Source organism: Phoenix dactylifera, chromosome 8 (assembly GCF_009389715.1).
Source record: "Phoenix dactylifera cultivar Barhee BC4 chromosome 8, palm_55x_up_171113_PBpolish2nd_filt_p, whole genome shotgun sequence".
Lineage (NCBI taxonomy): Eukaryota > Viridiplantae > Streptophyta > Magnoliopsida > Arecales > Arecaceae > Phoenix > Phoenix dactylifera.
In genome coordinates this window covers 14,646,960-14,667,374 of record NC_052399.1, presented here as the reverse complement: position 1 = coordinate 14,667,374, position 20,415 = coordinate 14,646,960, and the positions used below count along the sequence as shown (strand labels likewise).

The 20,415-nt window shown below is 42.3% G+C and overlaps 1 protein-coding gene and 1 long non-coding RNA gene across 3 annotated transcripts; both read left to right on the top strand.

The window, feature by feature from the left end:
- Window positions 1-1,392: 1,392 nt before the first annotated feature.
- On the top strand, window positions 1,393-3,647 carry LOC103696953 (putative pectate lyase 2). 2 transcript variants are annotated; one of them, XM_008778689.3, is made up of 4 exons: window positions 1,393-2,149; window positions 2,248-2,351; window positions 2,514-2,652; window positions 3,237-3,647. In XM_008778689.3, the coding sequence occupies exons 1-4, from the start codon at window positions 1,442-1,444 to the stop codon at window positions 3,381-3,383; spliced, it is 1,098 nt and encodes a 365-aa protein (XP_008776911.1). In that variant the 5' UTR covers window positions 1,393-1,441; the 3' UTR covers window positions 3,384-3,647. The 2 variants fall into 2 exon arrangements, with proteins under 2 accessions (XP_008776911.1, XP_008776910.1); XM_008778688.3 differs by having other exon boundaries at window positions 1,394-2,149; window positions 3,247-3,647.
- Window positions 3,648-5,176: 1,529 nt separating this feature from the next.
- LOC120111588 lies at window positions 5,177-6,951 on the top strand. Its single transcript, XR_005512822.1, has 2 exons — window positions 5,177-5,812; window positions 6,564-6,951. It is a non-coding gene; the product is annotated as an uncharacterized LOC120111588 (long non-coding RNA).
- Window positions 6,952-20,415: the final 13,464 nt, after the last annotated feature.

The following is a 20,415-nucleotide window of genomic DNA, read 5'->3' as shown; positions in this document are numbered from 1 at the left end:
CATCTCCGCTTGATCTACCGAGAACATCATCATCCTCTATTTTGGTAAACCTCATACGGCCTAGGTTCGCACGTACGTCCCCACCTTACACTAAGGGAGGCGTAGCGAAGTTTACAAATTTACTCTTCCCCAAATTCCCACCCACCGGATGAACACTATAAACTGCGACTTTGTAAAATATAACAACCATAAGCTTGGAATTATAGCAAGGGATGCTTGCAGATAGTGTTACGGGAGTATTCGCGACATTATGTGGCCAACTATTTTGGCAATACTCTTTGGGTGGAGGAGAAGGAATTATCCGGTGCGCTCCAAAACTTGTTATTTTTCCGTTTTTTTGAATGTATTCGCACCCGCATTATATGATGCATTCATCCTAGCAAAAAAATCGCACCTGTATTATGTGATACATCCGTCCTAACAAAAAAAAACAAAAAACAATGATCGATGGATTCAACTCTACCTCCATAAAAAACACGACTTGAGCTCACGTTCCACCCTCTTCCAACCGAGAATTTCCCCTATAAAGCTTATTCCTAAATGCCAACCATAAGAACACTTTCACTTTCTCCAGCATCTCCGCATTCCAAGTGACCTTATAATAGGGATATTTAATTCCTCTATGATTGATGAACCTATAAAAAGAATCCATAAAATATGATCAATCTGATGATAACTTCCAAAAATAGTGGAAGGTTTATGAGCTGTATCTCTTATATACCACTATTTTTCTTTTTCTCTCTCCAGACAAATAAGGTCAATAGGAACAAAAGATTGTCGAGACTTCAAGTTCGCGCTAGCAAGCTTGACGATCTATATAGCAGGGCAGAACTTAAGTTCTTTAGTTGATTATGAATTTGTAATTAACGATTTTTCTGAATAGTGAGAATTATGGGTTTGGTATTTAAGTTTAAATTTAAATGCTCTGAACCAATTTTTATTTAATAAATAATAAAATTAGATTTCTATTTATTTTATTATATTTGAGATAAAGTTAAAAGCTAAATATAATAATGGTTTCGTGTTATTTTGGGTTGTACCTCTCGGTAGCACGACCATATCACGCTCCGGATCTAGAGTGCAACTTGTCATGCTTCGGATCTGAATCGTGACACATATAGACACCAAGATGGGACAAATCATGCTCCAGATCTGAATCATAATACATATAGACAAAACTGCTTAATTTATCATGCATTTTCACGCATCTCTTTGCATGATCCGATGGTCGTGCCACATTTGAGTAACTTAGACGCATCTCTTAACAGAGGTAGCAGGGCTGGAAACGGAAGCTACGAATGCGTAATAGATCATCCTATCGCATTAAACCAACTTTTATCATTGCCAACGTCAGACTTGATTACCTTATTTATAAATCCTCCCCGTAAGTTCGGATCCTCTCCATTCCCCATCCTCGGGCGTGCTATTCCACCCTCGCGACATGGCCCTTCTTTACACCTTGGCTTCATATCTATTCTTTTGCTCGGCTCTCGTCCCTCTTTTCTCCGCGGCAAGCCACACCACCACCACCGGCCACTCGCCACCCCATCTCTCCAAGAAGAACAAGAACCAGATCGATGCTTGTTGGCGTTCCAATCCGGGATGGGCATCCAACCGTAAACGCTTGGCCGACTGCGCTGTGGGCTTCGGCAAGGGTGCGTTGGGAGGAAAAAATGGAGCAATCTATACGGTCACCGACCCCTCCGACGATGCCGAGAACCCGAAGCCGGGCACCCTCCGCTACGGTGCCATCCTGACGAAGCCTCTGTGGATAGTCTTTAAGAAGGACATGGTCATTAAACTTGAGAACGAGCTCTTCATGAACAGCTTCAAGACTATCGACGGGAGGGGGGCCAAGGTGGCGATCGCGAAGGGGCCATGCATCAGGATACATGAAGCGAACCATGTCATAATCCACGGGCTACGCATCCATCACTGCACTCGTGGGAAGCCGGGCATGGTCCGTAGGTCCCCGACGCATGTGGAGCACCGGGGAGGCCAGGATGGGGATGCCATCACCATATTTGCTTCGTCGCACGTGTGGATCGACCACTGCAAGCTGTCTCATTCCACGGATGGACTCATCGATGTAGTTCATGGTTCTACTGCAGTCACCATCTCCAACAACTTCTTCTCAGATCATAATAAAGTATCGAAACTGATGTTCAGAAAAGCTATAAGAGAAATTGTTTAGAAGTTTGCAGGTGGATTAATGTATATCGGAATAATCTTTACAAACTGGTGCAGGTGTTGTTGCTTGGGCATCAGGACGGGTTTGATGCGGACAAGGTGATGAAGGTGACGGTAGTCTTCAACCGTTTTGGACCGCACTTGGTCCAGAGGATGCCGAGGTAATTGAGGGAGACATGCTGTAGTCTCCATGGTACTTCAGCTCGACGTGCCAACGTTAAATCTATTAGCTACGATTACATGACTATTTGCATTTTTTCTTAAGGAAAATGCCTCTTTACTTGTTAATTAATGACTCTCCTGGTGGACGTATGCATGAGTAGGGTCAGGACAGGATATGCTCATATAGCGAACAACAGATACGACGGATGGGGGATATATGCTGTAGGAGGGAGTTCCAATCCCACCATCCTTAGCGAGGGAAACTACTACCGTGCTCCGGATAATCCCAAGCTCAAGGAAGTAAGATCTTTTTCTCTGTCTCTCGCTAGATCTCTGTGCATCGCTCCTCATCATATAAGTTAATTTGCTAAAAGGGGAAAAAAAAAGAATCTTCGCCATATGGAAGGTCATTGGTGAACTGAGGCAAAAATTTGAATCATCTCAGATAGGATAAAGACAATATTTAGCAACGATGCAATAAAAGATCTTATAGCCAAAGTCAACAACAGCTACTAATGCCTTGTGTTTAACAAAATTATTCAATCAAGGAAAGGATAAGTTTGAAGCAATTACAAGGTATGCTCGCTAATCTGCAATTTTTTAATTTGCATGATTCGTTGATAGCCGATTAAATGCATAGCAGCTTGCATGTATTCTGAAACAAGCGCCCATCTAGATGGCTAATGATTGTATACCTACATACTAGCTAATATATATATATATATATATATATATATATATATATATATATATATATATATATATTGAAACTGTAACAGTATTTCATCAATAAAGATTTGCATCATCATGTCCCCATATTGATTAGAAAAGTACTGATGCAACATATCGTTCAATTTGAATTGATAAATGTTTGTATGTGCACGCCTATTTTAGGTCACTCGGCGGGTGAAAGGTGGATCGAAGAAATGGAATTGGAGATCTTCAAAAGATTATTTCTTAAATGGTGCATACTTTGTTCAATCAGGATCAGGGAGTTCTGCTCCAGGTTATTCTCCATCACAAAAGTTTAAGGTTGCCAAGGGATCAACGGTGCCATCATTGACTGCAGATTCTGGCACACTCAGTTGTTTTGTTGGAAAACCATGTATCTAGTAATCCTTGTTGTCCAATAAGCCCATATATGCATACTGCACGTTCTTGTAAATGAACAATCGTAGATCAATAGGAAAAGCTAGGTCTCATTGTGATCGCATTTGCCTCTCTATACATATGTTGTATTTGGTATTCTTCTAAAGTACGCAGAAGAACAAATTGTGATCGCATTTGCCTCTTTATGCACTTGTTGTGTTTGGTATTCTTCTAAAGTATGCAGAGAAGAACAAAAAATTGGGAGCATGATCGACCGGATTACCCTACAGATTTTGTCTCCATGGTCTAAAATATCGGCAATGAAAGAAGACCAAAGTTAGTTTCACAGCTCATGATGTTATTCAAAAAGGCTAGTAAAAAGGCATTTTTTGAGTCTTCAATTCTATATAAATACCCAAGATCTCTTTAACGAATAACCAATGTGGGACTAAATAAACACCCGCATGGATTCTCACAGTTAGTGCCCTTTCCAAAATGCAAGAAATTACTGCTCATGCAATGAATGTGTAGTTTTAATTTGAATATACAGAGGCTAGAGCGTGGATTATTGATGAAGAGTGGCCAAGAAACAAACAACTCTGGCTAGTTCATCTCTAAAGCCAGGAGAGAAGCACGGAGAACTGGAAATAGGAGTGACTTAAGACCTTATACCAATTTTTGTTCTTCGCCTCTTTGTCTCTGGCTCGGACCAAAGTGCCAAATTATTTCAGGCCTTCAGTGAAGAAGTATTGCCGTTGTGAGATTATAACAGACTCGCATCCGTTTCCAATGGGAACCCCTATCCGTAGGAATGCCGAACTTCTATCAGGTGATGCCACAATTCACCTGGGCTTGAAGTGCCTCGAACCTCCTTAGCTTTAGCTATCCAGTCTACATACAAAGTGGTCCAAACTCACGACAGTCTTTTTTCACCTATAACTTTCTTGGCCTCTAGTGGTAGAAAAATAAATATCTTGGAATGGAACATAGGAAGCAATCGCGACAGCGTAGGGGAAGGGCATGCGGATAGGCGCAAAGCATCGCACGGGAAGCAAGCTCTTGTGCCAGCATCGGCACATGGACATTTCGTTCCGTTCCATATAAATTAAACCAATTTCTAGGCTCCACCCATTCCCACTGCTGAAAGCAACGTTCCACGCCATAGATTGAGCTCAACTTTTCCCACAAATGATAGATGGAGATCGGCAAGGTGATTGATGGGAATATCAGAGCCATTCCTTCAAATGATAGAGCCATCCATCGAAGCCCCTCGCTACCGTTCGCACCTGAGATCGACATAATTGTGGCTAGAAGATGACCTGGAGCTACTAATTTGAGTCGGGCCCTGGATTGGGTCCATTTGAGTCTGTGTTATTTTTGTTCTATTTCATTATTAGTTACTTTTATTTGAGTTGATTTGATTGTTGAGTCAAGTGATTAGATCAATTGATCAATATAAGGCCTAAATTATAAAGGTTCAATGTTGGGTGTGATCAATTGGTTTAATGGTCTAGTGTTAGTAGGATTAATTGATTTGATGTATGGCCCAATGTGTTAGGGCTCAATTATTGTTTTGTTGGTCAATTATTTGATTTGACGTAAGACCTATATAAAGGCCAATTCCTCATGAATTAGGACAATTGATGATTGAATGAAAACTCCTTTCTCTTTGGCCCCCGCCTCCTCTCTTCTCTTCTCCCTTCTCCGCGCCGTGCGCGGCTTCTCTTCTCCCTTCTTCTCTTCACGCCGTGCGGTGATCCCCTCTTTCTTCTCTTCTCCCGCGCCTCTCAACCTCCTTTCCTATTTTGGTGTCTTCCTACTCCAACAAGGAATCAGATTTTCTACATCAAAGGCGTCCCATCAACAAGTATCCTAATCCAAATAGGAAAAGGATCTTCCTCCAAGCGCCTCCAACCACAAAGAGGTTTTCTTTGACCAACAAGGACTTCATTCTCCCACACACCTTCCCCTTGGTTTCATCCCATGAACTATCTAAGAAGGACCCTTTGTTCAACGAGGAAGTCCTCACGCCCACCCCCTCACGCCACCACATCACGCCAACCCAATCTACTTCAAACTAGGAGTCCTAGTCTCCAAAGGATTCCTCCTTTATCGGTCCGCACATGATCCTTTCTTCCTTCAAATCTGAGCCTTCCACCTTCAGATCTAACATCAGCCCGTGCATCAGGAGTAGCCCTTCCTCCGCGGGGCATCATCCAGCCATCCATCATCTCATTAGCATTCATTCCCAACGCGCAACGATCTAGATTTAGCAAATCAACTTGCTGATTTTTTTTGCGCAGCAACCTTCATCTTCGTCATCGCTTGAGGGTCCACCAACGAAGGGTTCTAATCCTCTTCTTTCCTACAAGTAATAGGTTCCTCCTCCTTCTGGATTTGCTTACTAATTTATGTTCTATGTTTGCTTGCATGAAATCTATATCGTTGAAAACTTACTTTGCTGATGAAATTTCAGAACTTAGATTCATTCATTTGCACACCCATCCTACCAACTCTTTTAAAATTTTTGTTTTTAAATTAGCACACCCTAGCAAAAAAAAGTTTCTCAACATAATACTTTAGGACCAAAACAACCATAATACTTGTTTGCAACCTAATCTCTTAAATTGATTAATCTCATACCTTAACCCCGAATAACAAAAGTAAAAATTAGCAACCATTAAATTTTAAGTTACTCTTGTGAGTGCTTGCTGATCTCTAAAATCATAGTAGATTGCGTTAATAGGTTGTCCTACTTTTCGGGCCCCGCCTATGAATATGGTTTGTGCACCATTGAGTCTTTTAACATATGAACATCCTCATCCTCTGTTATGGCCAAGGTTTGCACCAAGGATGGGTTAGCAAAGTTTACCAATTTACCCTTGCTCAAATTCCCACCCACCGCATGAACACTATAAACTGCGACTTTGTGCAATGTAACAACCATAAGCTTGGAATCATAGCAAGGGATACTTGGAGAGGATGAGCGGAGGTAAATTGACGGTGTTACGGGAGTATTCACAGCATTTCCAACTCTCAGAAATGTGCTTGTTTTGGATGGAAAACAGAGGAACCAACGAGCTTTCCCTTATTTATTAAGATAAGAATTATTTACAATGCAGGAGTAAAGAACAGGAAGAACAAACAAGAATACAAGTTAGATAGCGAAATGTTGGCTCTGCGATCGACATGTGGACTTAGGGACGGACCAGTGCCTTTTTTCTGTGCTTGAAGGAGAGGGATATATTAAGAAGATGAAGATAAGTACAGAGATGCAGGGTCGCTCCAAAGCTGTCGGTGGCCATCCTTCACTCTCGGGGAACAAGGATTCTCCCAGAAGTGAAAAGTGTAAAGAATCTTTTGGAGAATGGTATAGATAGAGCAACTCTTTCTGGTGAAGATTCTAGCATTTGGCTCATACCATATTTCCCAACAAATGGTTGCAAACAATTGATTCCCAGCTTTCTTCTTCGTCAATAGACGGTTGTTGAATCTCCAATCAGTTCATAAATGGTGAAGATTTGTCGGCGAGCTCCTCAATTTTAGTTGGACGTTGATAGAATGCCAAATGCTTCTTGTTAAGGGGCATCTTACCAACCAATGATCGACGGATTCAACTCTGCCTCCACAAAGAACATGACTTGAGCTCACGCTCCACCCTTTTCTAACTGAGAATCTCCCCGTTATAAAGCTTGTTCCTCAATGCCAACCTTAAGAACACTTTCACTTTCTCAATGTCAATGCCAACCTTAACAACCTAAAGCTTGTTCCTCAAGTGACCTTGTAATGAAAAAAAGAGGGTAATGCTGTCAAGACACAGTTAATTAAATTGTGTCTACTTTTCCATGAGAGAAGCCATCATTTCCAGGTTGCAAGCCTTGAGATGATCTTTCTTTGAGAGGCAACCGGTAGTACTTAGGAAGCTTGTCACAAAGGGGCAAGCCCGCCACTGAGGTGGTACCTCAGTGGAACTGGGCCTTACTTCCAACTAAGCGATTCCGAGTTCGAAACAAGCGGGCGTCAATTAAATTGTGAAGACCGGATACTTCCTGCTCGGACGCGGGGTCTAGAAGGGTTTATTGGTCCGCCGGTAGCCTCGATGGTGTTAGGTGTGACGTACTCACACGGAGGGTAACCGTGCCGGAGCCTAGAGGGATAACGTTCCGGGCCCACGGATGGGAAGGGTATGAGTAAAACCGGCTGGCGTGCCCAACACACGATCATTTTTGCCCGCATCGAATATTCTCCAGGCGAGGTGGGGGCCCAGTAGGGGCTGCTATACGGGGGTGGGCTTGTCTCTTCCTCCCCCCTTCCCCTTTTGTCAAAGCAAAAAAAAAAAGGGAGGGGGGGGGGGGGCAAGCCCACGTAAGTAAGTCATGGAAGAGAGCTTTTCTTACGGTTCATCCAGGAGGCAAATAGATCTGCTTTCCTAGTTAAAGGCTGTTTCTGGCCTAGCCTCAGGGGTATAAGGGTGGATATAATTAAAAGCTGTTGAGTTAAATGTAATTTATTTCGAATTATATTTATGATTATATATACAGATATTTGAAAAATACAGATTTTAATAGTTTTATGTTTTGAAACGGAATTTATTATATCTTTAAATTGGTTTACCGTAATTTATATTTATATTTTATATTATTATATGGATTGTCTAATTAAGATATTTAGTACTTATTAGGCTGTCTAGCTAGCACATCATACAATTTCTTGCTATTTTTATAGATTCGAAGAATTAGCTCAACCTAAGGTGTTCCAATATGGAAGAGTAACTAGAAGAACTGTGACTCAAGTTACCTTAGATTAGAATTGAATTAAATTGATGTATTACTTTAGACTAATGTCAAAATTGTGAGACATTATAAGTTGAGTTAGTTAATAAAATAAAAATTGCATATTATTAGTTTAAATTATTCCGCTGCATATTGAGAACATTATATTGAGATGCTTTGCATGCTGGCAGGGAGAGCTTTCTATGAGCGTGCGGCGGTTGCTGCGACCCCGATGTGCGATCTCGGGTCCGGGGTGCGACAGCCTTTTTTACTGTTCATCCAGGAGGCAAATAGAACCGCTTCCCTATCTTCCATGTTCAAGCAATATATGGAGCTCTTATGAAAATTAATTTTTAAACCCCAAACACCTTCGAAAGCAAGAAGTATTGCTTTGGCTGCCACAACGCTCTGTGTCTTCTGTTGGGGGAAAACCCAAGTCATCCCGGAACGGAGGCGCCCGACCAGGGAGCGCCGACCAGAAGGCGCCCGACCAGGGAGCGCCGACCAGAGTACGCCGACCAGAATGCGCCGACCTCGCGACGCTCAAGTTGAAGGCGCCCAACTGGGCAACCGGCTCGACTCGGTGCCGAGCCCTAAAATGCCTTGTCCAAATATTTGACCCCGGCCTATTCATTGAGGAAACCTGACCCTAGATATCCAACGCCGCCGTACTCTGCTACTGTCGTCAAGCCATTAATGCGCGTGGCCTCTGCAGGCCTCCAGTGCACTCAACCATTAATGAACGCGGCTCAAGATGATCTCCGGATCACTCGACCATCAAAGCGTATGGTCTTCCCTGATCACCGGTTCACTCAACAATTAATGCGCTTGTTATCTACGGACCCCAGGCCCTCCACAGCGGGCAGTTGAACCACTCCACCAGGTCCGATCAACCACGACAATTCGCTGACTCCGGTCTGATCCGGTCTCATCCCCCACGACGCCATTAATGAACATGATCGTGCTTAATTATCACAAAGAGGACAATCTGCCCTGTCACATCACAGGTAACCCAACTCCCTCTATAAAAGGAGAATCCCTCCATTTGAGGGGGGAGACAGGAAAAACTCTAACTTCTGACTGCTATCTCCACTCCTATATTGGCCCCTCTGACTTAAGCATCGGAGGGCCGGCGCCGGAAAGCCCGGCCACCGGCTTCTTGCAGGTCCTCCGGAGGACGCCACCAGCCGACGTACCGCCACCCACCGTTCCAGCAGCGGAGCTCCTCCCCCCTCAGCCGACGATCGCCCCCGGGTCCAATTTTCAGCAACATCTTCCAACAACAATGTGTCATCTGCAAACTGGAGGCTAGTTAATCCACTAAATTCCACTTTGTTGCCAATACCTTCAATCAAACAGATGAATGCTGCATGCTTAAGGAGTCTAGAAAGAGCATCAGCAGCCAAAATGAAAAGGGCAGGCAATAGAGGGTCATCTTGACGAAGTCCTTGGTTGAGGACAATAGGTACGGATCCAATTAATCCATCTACAAGGGAAACCTCTAGCCTGCAGCACATTAAGGAGAAAATCCTAATTTATCCTATCAAAAGCTTTTTCACAACCCAACTTGCATGTTATGCCTTCCAAACCAGACCTCTGCACTCAAGTAATTCTCAAGAACATAGCGATCTTTAACAAATGCAGATCATAAATCATCAATAAGGAGAAGGACAAACCTTTTGAGTTATCTTGTATAGACTATTTAGGAAGCTGATTGGGTGAAGATACTGGGCGGTGAGAAAGCCTTCTTTCCTGGGAATCAAGGAGATGTAGGCAAAATTCAATCTAGTGAGATCGAGAGTACCTTCATGGAAGTCCTCAAGTAGGATAACGAGATCATCCTTAACGAGCTCCCAGAACTTTTGGAAGCAGGAGAAAGTAAAGCCACCAAGGTCTGGAGGCTTCATGCCATCAAAAGTGACTGCAGCCTGTTTGATTTCCTCCATAGAAAACTCCAAGACAAGCTCGATTGACCTGAGCCATAAAGAAGGTCCTTGTTGATAGAGATTTTTGAGGCAAAAGCATTGCCAAAGAGGCTCTTGAAGCATGCAACTTGAAGGCAATGTCTTCCTCCCATGTGAATTGTGTGTCATTATCCAAGAGAGAAGCAATATAATAGTTTTTCCTTTTCCTCCCCGAAGCCACTTGCTGTATCTCTGTCTCCCTCTTTGAGTCAAGTGATCTTTACCTTTGCCCCCAATAGATTTTTTCTTTCTGATGATACAGGACATCCAGTGATTGCCGAAAAATCCTCCTAACGTTGAATTATGTAGGTGAGAGATCAACTGATTCCTCCTTTTTGTGGAGCACCTCCATATATCATGCAATAGTTTCTCTCTCAAAGCCTTGTTTGAAATTTATTTGGGGGCTGGTCATACCTTGAGAGCAGAGATTTTCAACCCATGCCACAACAGAGTTAAAGATTGTCACATCCTAAGACCTCATCCAAAAAAACTAATCGGAAGATATTATTTAGATTTCTTGTTCTTTATATATAGCCAATCTAAGACTAAATATACGTCCGCTTGCACCCTCGCAAAAACTGCCTCGCATACTTTTCCAACAAACCTTCACAATATCCTCCAAATTCAGTTCTTCGAGTCGAAATATCTTAGGTCCGGCATCAGGAAAAGCTTCTTCTAGGCTGTTGATATTCTCCAGAGAAGGATAAGAATGATACCGCAGTCTGGGAAAGTAAATTAAGAGCAGAGAAGAATTGCATCGCCAGTTGGGGCAAGTCTCGCCCCGAATGGGATATGATGTGGGAGTGCGTTGTGATATTTATCATAAGCGAGAGCACAATAAACGGAGGGCACGCGTCGCATGTGCACTCCCAATATCACCATTTCACTGTAGTTGTGCTCGTTAAATTGATGACGGGGGCAAACTCTTTGAACTAAAATTTAGGTTTTTTGTGATTTTTTATACGAGTATCATAACCAAGGAGTTGAGTGAGTTCTGATGTTTGTTGGACCATTTTTGATGGCCTTGGGTTGCATTGGCTGTTGGATCATGAATCGGTATGTATGTGAAGGTACGTGCATGATCTGGAAATCCTCACCGTAAGTTCGGATCCTCTCCATTCCCCAGCCTCAGGCGTGTTATTCCACCCTCGCGACATGGCCCTTCTTTACACCTTGGCTTCATATCTATTCTTTTGCTCGGCTCTCGTCCCTCTTTTCTCCGCGGCATGCGACAACACCACCACCGGCGACTCGCCACCCCATCTCTCCGAGAAGAACATGAACCAGATCGATGCTTGTTGGTGTTCCAAGCCGGGATGGGCAGCCAATCGTAAACGCTTGGCCGACTGCGCTGTGGGCTTCGGCAAGGGTGCGTTGGGAGGCAAAAATGGAGCAATCTATACGGTCACCGACCCCTCCGACGATGCCGAGAACCCGGAGGCAAAGACATTATTTAGCACGATGCAATAAAAGATCTTCTAGCCAAAATCAACAACAGCTACTAATGCCTTGTGTTTAGCAAAATCATCCTATCAAGAAAAGGATATGTTTGAAGCAATTACAAAACGATGCATATCCAAAACCAGAAAATGTTGTTGTTTTATGAAAAAAATATTATTTTTCAATAAACAAATAAATCTTTCAAATGCCATGCTAATATTCCAATGTGTTTCGCCATATGTGGAGTTGAATAACTTGTGGAAGTTAATAGAATTGCTATTTGAATCTGGAACTAACTATTGGCCATAACCAAACCACGTCTTGATCCATAGTTTGGCTGTGGGTCCATTGAACCTGAATCATGGGCTAATCAAGTCGGTTTTAGGCGTAACTCAATTTGAAAGTTTTTTATTCGAAAAATCAAGGCCAATAAGAAAATCTTGACCTAGCCTAACCCAACCATGCCCGACCACTCTCCCTTTCGTAGCTCATATATATCTTCTATGGGTTCGGAGTTGAATCTTTCACAAAAAAGAATGATTCACTTTCTTGCACAACATCAACCATTGAATCCTACAATGGCACTTCGAGATCCGTGCAATAGATGGAAGAAAAAGGTTGAAGTGCTTTCAAAGCTATGCAAGGCATTATCCAATGGTTGACATCATGAAAGAAGATCAATCGTTCTTTTATATGAAAGATACAACCCAAACCCTTCTTTTATCCTCTCCTCCTACTCTCTCCTCACCCGCTCCTCTCCTTTGGTTCTCCACTTTCTTCTCTCCTCTCCTCTCTCTTCTCACCTTTCCTTCTCCATCCGTCCTCTCTCCCCCCTCCTCTCCCCTCTAATCCTTTTTATAACCCTACCACAAAATCTAGCATTTCTATCATAGGTTGCTGTAAACAAGTAATATGTTGAGTTTGAGTCAACCTAGTTGACCCCAGGTCAAGTTGACGTCCGATCCCTATAAACTTGACATAAGACACTACATCATCCATAGCCATCCGTAGGAGTTACATCTAGAATTAAAGTCAGAAACCTACACAAAATTTGGATCATAATTAGTTAGAGTTTAGCTAAATTATATCAAGAGTTAGAGATATAAATAAGACAATAAGTTTGGCATTCTTCACACTTAAACCTACATGGAGTTACTAGTCGTTACTTGTGGAGTTAAAGTTTTATCTCAACTTGTATTAATTCTTTATGTAACATGTAACTGCTCTTAGTCTAGCATAAGAAACATCTTGCTTGAATGTTATCACCACTTGCCCAAGCCTTTTGTCAATGAGCTAGAGGTATAGGGTAGAGAAAAAGGAGATTAGCCTCTACCAGTCTAGTAGGTTAGGACATATAGGGTAGGAAAAAAAAAGACAACAATTTAGGTTATGACATATATTTGTAGCTATCATTTTGTAGTCGCACTAAATCCACCACTATGGATGTTTGGGACCTGAAAACTGGTCAGGCCATCATTCTACAATCTACAGATCTTAGAAGGTGTGAATCAAAGCGTTAGCATTGTTTCTTAATATATCCTAAATTATCGTCACATATGATCTCCTAGGCCACCCTTAAAAATTTTTCCAACCAAATTCATGTACTATTAATTTTACATAGAGAAGGAAACAAGGATCCTGTTAGAATCAGGACTTACGATGACAGGATCCATAGCAGCTATAAATATAGGATTCTGGCTCCTCTATCCCCTCATCAAAAGATAGCCTTAAGAAATGGATCCCGTCAATCCTCTCATGACAGTTAAAGTGTGTAGAGAGACGACTAGATCATCCTCCGGCCCTGAGTAGGCCGTAAAAATGTTTAATTTCATGGCACAAGGTATGCTCGCTAATCTGCAATTTATAAATTTGCATGATTCATTGATAGCCGATTAAGTGCATATCAGCTATTGCTGCATGTATTCTGAAACAAGCACTTATCTAGATGGCTAATAATTGTATACCTACATACTAGCTAATATATATATATATAGAAACTGTAATGGTGTTCATCAATAAATTAAGATTTGCATCATCATGTACCCATATTGATTAGTAAAGTACTGATGCAACATATCATTCAATTTGGATTGATCGATGTTCGTATGTGTACACCTATTTTAGGTCACTCAGCGGGTGGAAGGTGGATCGAAAAATTGGAATCGGAGATCTTCAAAAGATTATTTCTTAAATGGTGCATACTTTGTTCAATCAGGATCAGGGAGTTCTGCTCTAGGTTATTCTCCATCACAAGAGTTTAAGGTTGCTACGGGATCAACGGTGCCATCATTGACTGCAGATTCTGGCACACTTAGTTGTTTTGTTGGAGAACCATGTATCTGGTAATCCTTATTGCCCAATAAGCCCATACATGCATACTGCATGTTCTTGTACATGAACAATCGTAGATCAATAGGAAAAGCTGGGGACCCATCGACATTGGGTTGTTGCTCTCTCCCGAGATTGGTGAGTCTCATCGTGATCACATTTGCCTCTCTATACACATGTTGCATTTGGTATTCTTCTAAAGTATGCAGAAGAACAAAAAATTGGGAGCACGCTTGACCGGATTACCTTACAGATTTTGTCTCCATGGTCCAAAACATCACCAACGAAAGAGGACCAAAGTTAGTATCACAACCCATGATTTTGTCCAAAAAGGATAGTTAGAAGGCATTTTTTGAGTTCTTTAGTTCTATATAAATATCCAAGATCTTTCCGGCGAATAATGGATGTGGGACTAAACAAACACCCGCATGGGTCCTCATAGTTAATGCCCTTTCCAAAATGCAAGCAATTACTGCTCATGCAATGAATGTGTAGTTTTAACATGAATATATCTAGAGGCTAGAGCGTGGATTATTGATGAAGAGTGGCCAAGAAACAAACAACTCTGGCTAGTTCATCTCTAAAGCCAGGAGAGAAGCATGAAGAACTGGAAATAGGAGCGACTTAAGACCTTATACCAATTTTTGTTCTTCGCCTCTTTTTCCCTGGCTCGGACTAAAGGGCCAGATTATTTCAGGCCTTCAGGGAAGAAGTATTGCTGTTGTGAGATTATAACAGACTCTCGCATCCGCTTCCAATGGGAACCCCTTTCCGTAGGACCGCCGAACTTCCATCAGGCGACACCACAATTCACCTGAGCTTGAAGTGCCTCGAACCTCCTTAGCTTTAGCTATCCAGTCTACATACAAAGTGGTCCAAACTCACGACATAGTCTTTTTTCACCTATAACTTTCTTGGCCTCTAGTGGTAGAAAAATAAATATCTTGGAATGGAACTTAGGAAGCAATCGCGACGGTGTAGGGGAAGGGAATGCGGATAGGCGCAAAGCATCGTACGGGAAGCAAGCTCCTGTGCCGGCATCGGCACATGGATATTTTGTTCCGTTCCATATAAATTAAGCCAATTTCCAGGCTTCTCCCATATTCCCACTACTGAAAGCAACGTTGCACGGCCGTAGATTGAGCTCCACTTTTCCCACAAATGACAGATGGAGATCGGCAAGGTGATTCATGGATTTCTACTTTTCGGGATCCGCCTATGAACACGGCTCGTGCACCATTGAGTCTTTAAGCATGATCCTCTCAGCCTGCCTACATTCATGGGCATAGCACATTCCGTACTCAGAATTTTGTAGTTCCCCCATGCACCGTGGCATATCTCTGTTTATGTTATTGAATCGCTACAAAATGTCTTCCTTTTCCTTCAACCAGTTTCTGTCGCATCACCTGAAAGATGGATTATTTGTGAAGAACTCCTAAACTGGAAGCAAGCAAATATGTTTTTGTCCGTCTCTTATTAATAGCTTAGGGCTTGCGTGACTTTTCCTAGACTCTTCTATTAAAATAAGTTACTCAGGTGATGGCTGCAATTCCCTGGAGTTCGGCCTCGAATGGCCAACTCGAAGCATTCTTCATCGCTACAACTATAACAAGAGAAACTTTTTATAATCTAAATATTCTTTATAGCCAGATTTTCTTAATTGAAAAGATATAACCAATACTTTAAATAAAATCATAATGCAATTGGGGAAAAAAAAGAGGAGTATTAGGTGCTTTCACTTAAATAAATTTGCTATATTCAATTTTTTTAAAAAATATAAATACGATGATGATGGCTGAGGTCGTGATAATGGTGGTGAAGACCGTCGTGTCGTAGTTGTAGTGGTGATGGCAACGGCTGAATGGTAGCAACGTGGTAGCAGCAACAATGATTATGGAGGTACCAAAGATGCGGTGGTGGGGGGGATGATAGTGTTAGGGATGTACGTAGCAGAGGCCATGGTGGTAATGGTGGTGTCAAAAAAGTGATGCTAATGGTCATGGAGGCGAAAGTTATGGAGGTGGTGGCAATAGTAGCAGCAATTATGGAGAAAGACGTTAACAGTAGTCGCCATGGTATTGGTTAGAATGATAGTGATGGTAGTGATGATGATAGTGGTAGAGACAACGACAGTAATGACGGTGGTGGTAATGGTAGAGATGGTGTCACTATTAGTACTAGAAGACATGATTTTCTTAATTTTTAAAATTAGTGAAAATAAGTATTTAACTTTCATTTGTTCTTAAAATAACAAAAATAAAATTTGAAAAAATAAATACAATATCATCAAACATATTTGCTCTAATTTTTGTTATTTTATCTTTAAAATAAAAATAAGAAATAAAAGCGATGCTAAATAGGTCCTTAATAAATCAAATCCTTATGAGAAGATAAACAAATAAAATTAAGATATAAATATTTTTATGATAAAAAATTACAAAAAATTCTCTAATCATGACACATGCATCATACATGCAGAACATTAATATATATGGCGGATGCTAGCTCCTTATTTTTCAAGGCTTTAACAGAAATATGTTGATTCGAAAATCTAGGATTATATTTTTGTCAAAACATATATCAAAATTTTATTCTTAATGCTAATGATAATATGAAAATTTTTGATAAAAAAGGTCCATAAGCAAATAAGCAATTGAATGAACTGCAAAATGGGCAGTATACCCCTGAGGGTTCAGCCAAAGCCTCGACAACTGCGAAAAAACCCGTCTTGGCTTGGTAAGGCGACATCGTTAGAAGTGACGTTAAATTACTGAAATTGCGTGGCATCTACTACCATTTTGGTTATAAGGACGCGGCTTACATTAACTTGAAAATGTAACTCAAAAAGATACTCAGCTGGTGTCGTGTATTGTCATCGGTCTCTTTGAACAGGCATACATATGCCACTAAATTAAGCAAAGTGATTGGCCCAAGGGACCTTCGTGACCTTTTCGTGTGATTTTGTTATTTTTTTTATTTTGCGTCATGGCATCCCTCGTTATTGAAATAACTACTTCTCGTTGGTATCCGGCCGGCCAAGTTAATTACTCATGACTAACTGCAGTTGTTTGAATTATCATAGAAAGTAATCTCCACATAATCCATCAGAATCCATCATGTCAAGTTACTGACTGTCTCTAGTTCTTCGAGTTTATATACAAGCATTAAAACTTCCTATAGCCTGAATTGGGTGGAAAGCAAGCGGTTACCCACCGGATTGCAAACAAACGCAGATGGCCGAATCATAAAAATCATGCTTTGAAGAAATAAGAGTTTCACGTGGGATAAGTTAAAAGAACTTCTATGATGCTTGCATATTTTTAAAGCTATCCATCTTTATTTGGATGGTTGAACTGAAAATTCTATGAAATTTATAGGTTGAGTTAGTGGCTGGACCTAAATTCATCAATGGTCATGAATGAATTTGGAGTGAGCCTCTCATGGAGAGAGAAAAAAAATTATTTACATTTTTTTTACTCCAAAGTTATTTTTGGATATTTATGAATATAGACCTAATTTAGCAATTATATGATCTTGCTGGTTGTACTAAGTCAATCCATGAATTAAATTGAACTTTCGGCCGATCATCCATACAAATTTTAAATGCATGAATTTTTAGATAGGATCTTCTTATCAGAAATGATAGTTACCCCTGTACTTATTACACTTTATTAGATAATCTCAGGTACATCGAGATGGTGAAACAATACATACGTATTACGTGTATATACAAGAGTTTTTCCACTTTATATGGAGCTCAACGAAGAAGCGATAGTACAAACAATTTTTTTCTTCTTTTTTTTTGCTTTAAGAACGAATATTTCGGGTACTATTAATTTCTAAGCGTAATCGCATAACCCGTAGAAGCAGCGCCTCTGGCACCTGTTGAAGCATTTCCCGCAGTGCCTCTTGTCGAAGGCCAAGTCCACGCACTTCCCACCGCAGCATGATTGTGTGAACTTGCAAACCTTTCCGCACTTGCCGCAGTTGGAGATGTCGGTGTCCGTATCGACGCATTGGGTGTTGCAGCAGGTTGATCCTGGGTTCTCGGCACTCAAGCAGACGCTTGGATCGATGTCGCATTTCCTTCCCTTGGGATCCCTCGCCGCCAGGAAACGGCTTCTCCTCGGTGCAGCCGCCGTAAACTCTTCATTTGCCATGATCGCCACCCCCACCATGTCTCCCATGGCTTCGATGGAACCGGCCGAACCTAAGGCTACTGCCATGAGGAAGACGAAGACGGGACTCATGGCGGCCAGAAAGGTGAGCACTCCGGGATGGGGCAGACGGGTTGGGGGTGGTGAGGGCTCAATCTGGGTTTTATATAAGAAAAAAAGCTTGGAAGGAGGCATGGGGACCTCATTTGAGAATTGACTAAAAGTCAGATGATGCGCACAGTTGAGTGCTATGACAAAAGTTAAGGCTACGTACAAGGGAGGAAGTGTAGCTTTGAAGCATTTTAATTGCAAGTTAGCTACCTCCAGTCAGACGGCTACGTAGGGGGAGGGGCAGCTCACATGCATGCACGCTTAAAACGCGTATCGTTACTAAGGTCATGGTGGCGGAATGTGATTCCAATGCAGGCAAACGTTTCCTAGGAAAACGTTTTAACTTCATATATTTGTGAGAATTGAACAGAGGAATCCTGGAGGATCAAACTTAGATCTTACCAAGACGATAAATTTAGTAAATTAGCCAGCAAGTTATAAGTTGGGAACATATTGGATTGCTTTAGAAAATTAAGAAGGGGATCATGGGTGGCCAGCTTTTCTTGGGTACAAATGGGTTTGGTTGTTTCCAGCGATTTGCTTTTACAAGTGGAATGGGATTGTCTAGTTTTTATTTTATTTTATTTGAATCCAAGTTAGAAAATTGATATATAGTACTAGAACTTGTCCTCGTTTTAATTCATGGTTACTTAAAAGTAAGTCAACGATGACGTTCAAAGAAAAATGGAAGATTGATTAGAAAGAGAGGAAGTTTAGCAGTCAAATGAGGAAGTAGGATACATGAGATTGATTCGTGAAGGGGAAAAAGGGAAATAAACATAATTGTTTAGTCCTAGCTTGTATGGGGTGGCCACGTATCTGGGATCTCGTTCTCGCTGAAACATTTAGTAAATCCGGCCACCAACGACCGAATTAGGCATGTTCGGTACCCAATGTCATTTCTCAATTCACATGTTGTGGACACCATAGAATTTGCCCTTTTGCTCCCTTTTCGCTTCAAATATCACCCCGTTCACCCTTTGCTTCGCATTACAAATATATATATATATATCCACACACACACAATCCAACTCGCTTTGTGAGGAGGCAACCCTTCTCCCAAAGTTAGAGAGCTATTTTGCCGAGTTTCATAGAGAGGGTTATCTCATGCCCCTAAGTATTCTCTACCTACCCACATGTATCGGTTTTGAATATAGGTACCTTATTGTTGAAGGTTATTAATTCGAGCTTTTTCTCGGAGTTTGGCATGAGTTACTTTAGCGTCATAGTGTCATACCCTCGCCTGCGCGGGGTACATGTGGCACCCAGTGCCCACGTGGGGGCCACATAAGGAGGGAATACGGGACTCTCCTGCCAGATATTGTCCGATTTCGGAGCCCGAAATGTCACGCCCCCGCCTCCGCGGGGCACGTGCGGCACCCAGTGCCTACGTGGGGGCCACATGAGGGGAAAAACGGGGCTCCCCTGCCAGATATTATCTGGTTTCGGAGGCCGCACGCACCACTCAGGCTCCTTCTCGGTTTTGTTTTCCACCCAAAATGTGTCTGCAGGATTTGGAGACACCCGGCTCTGGAATGAGTCTTTCCGATGTAGGACTATTGGGGCTCACACCCTTCCCACTATCAGACAAGAGCCGTCCTCGGCTCTGATACCAAATGTCACGCCTCCGCCTCCATGGGGCACGTGCAGCATTCAATACCCACGTGGGGACCACATGAGGGGGGAACACGGAGCTCCCCTGCCAGATATTGTCCGGCTCCAGGGCCCGCATGCGCGCCACACGTACCGCTCAGATCCCTCTCCGGTTTTGTTTTCCACCCAAAATACGTCTGCAGGATTTGAAGAAACCCGCCTCATATGCCCAGGCTTTGGAACGAGTTTTTCCGATGTGGGGCTATTGGGCCTCACACCCTTCTCACCATCGGACAAGAGTAGTCCTCAGCTCTGATACCAAATGTCACGCTCTTGCCTCCCGGGGCACGTGCGGGCCCTGGAACCGGACAATATTTGGCAGGGGAGCCCCGTGTTTCCTCCTCATGTGGCCCCCATGTCGGCACTGCGTGCCGCACGTGCTCCGCGAAGGTGGGGGCATGACACATAGCTCTTGATACTTAGGCATTGGCTTGAAGCATTTTTTCTACTCTTTCTTACCCTGAAAAAATAGAGTCACCTTGCGTCCTTGAACTGGTACCCATCTTTCAGCTAACTTAGCTTTCTCTGTCCCCCAATCCGGATCTAATG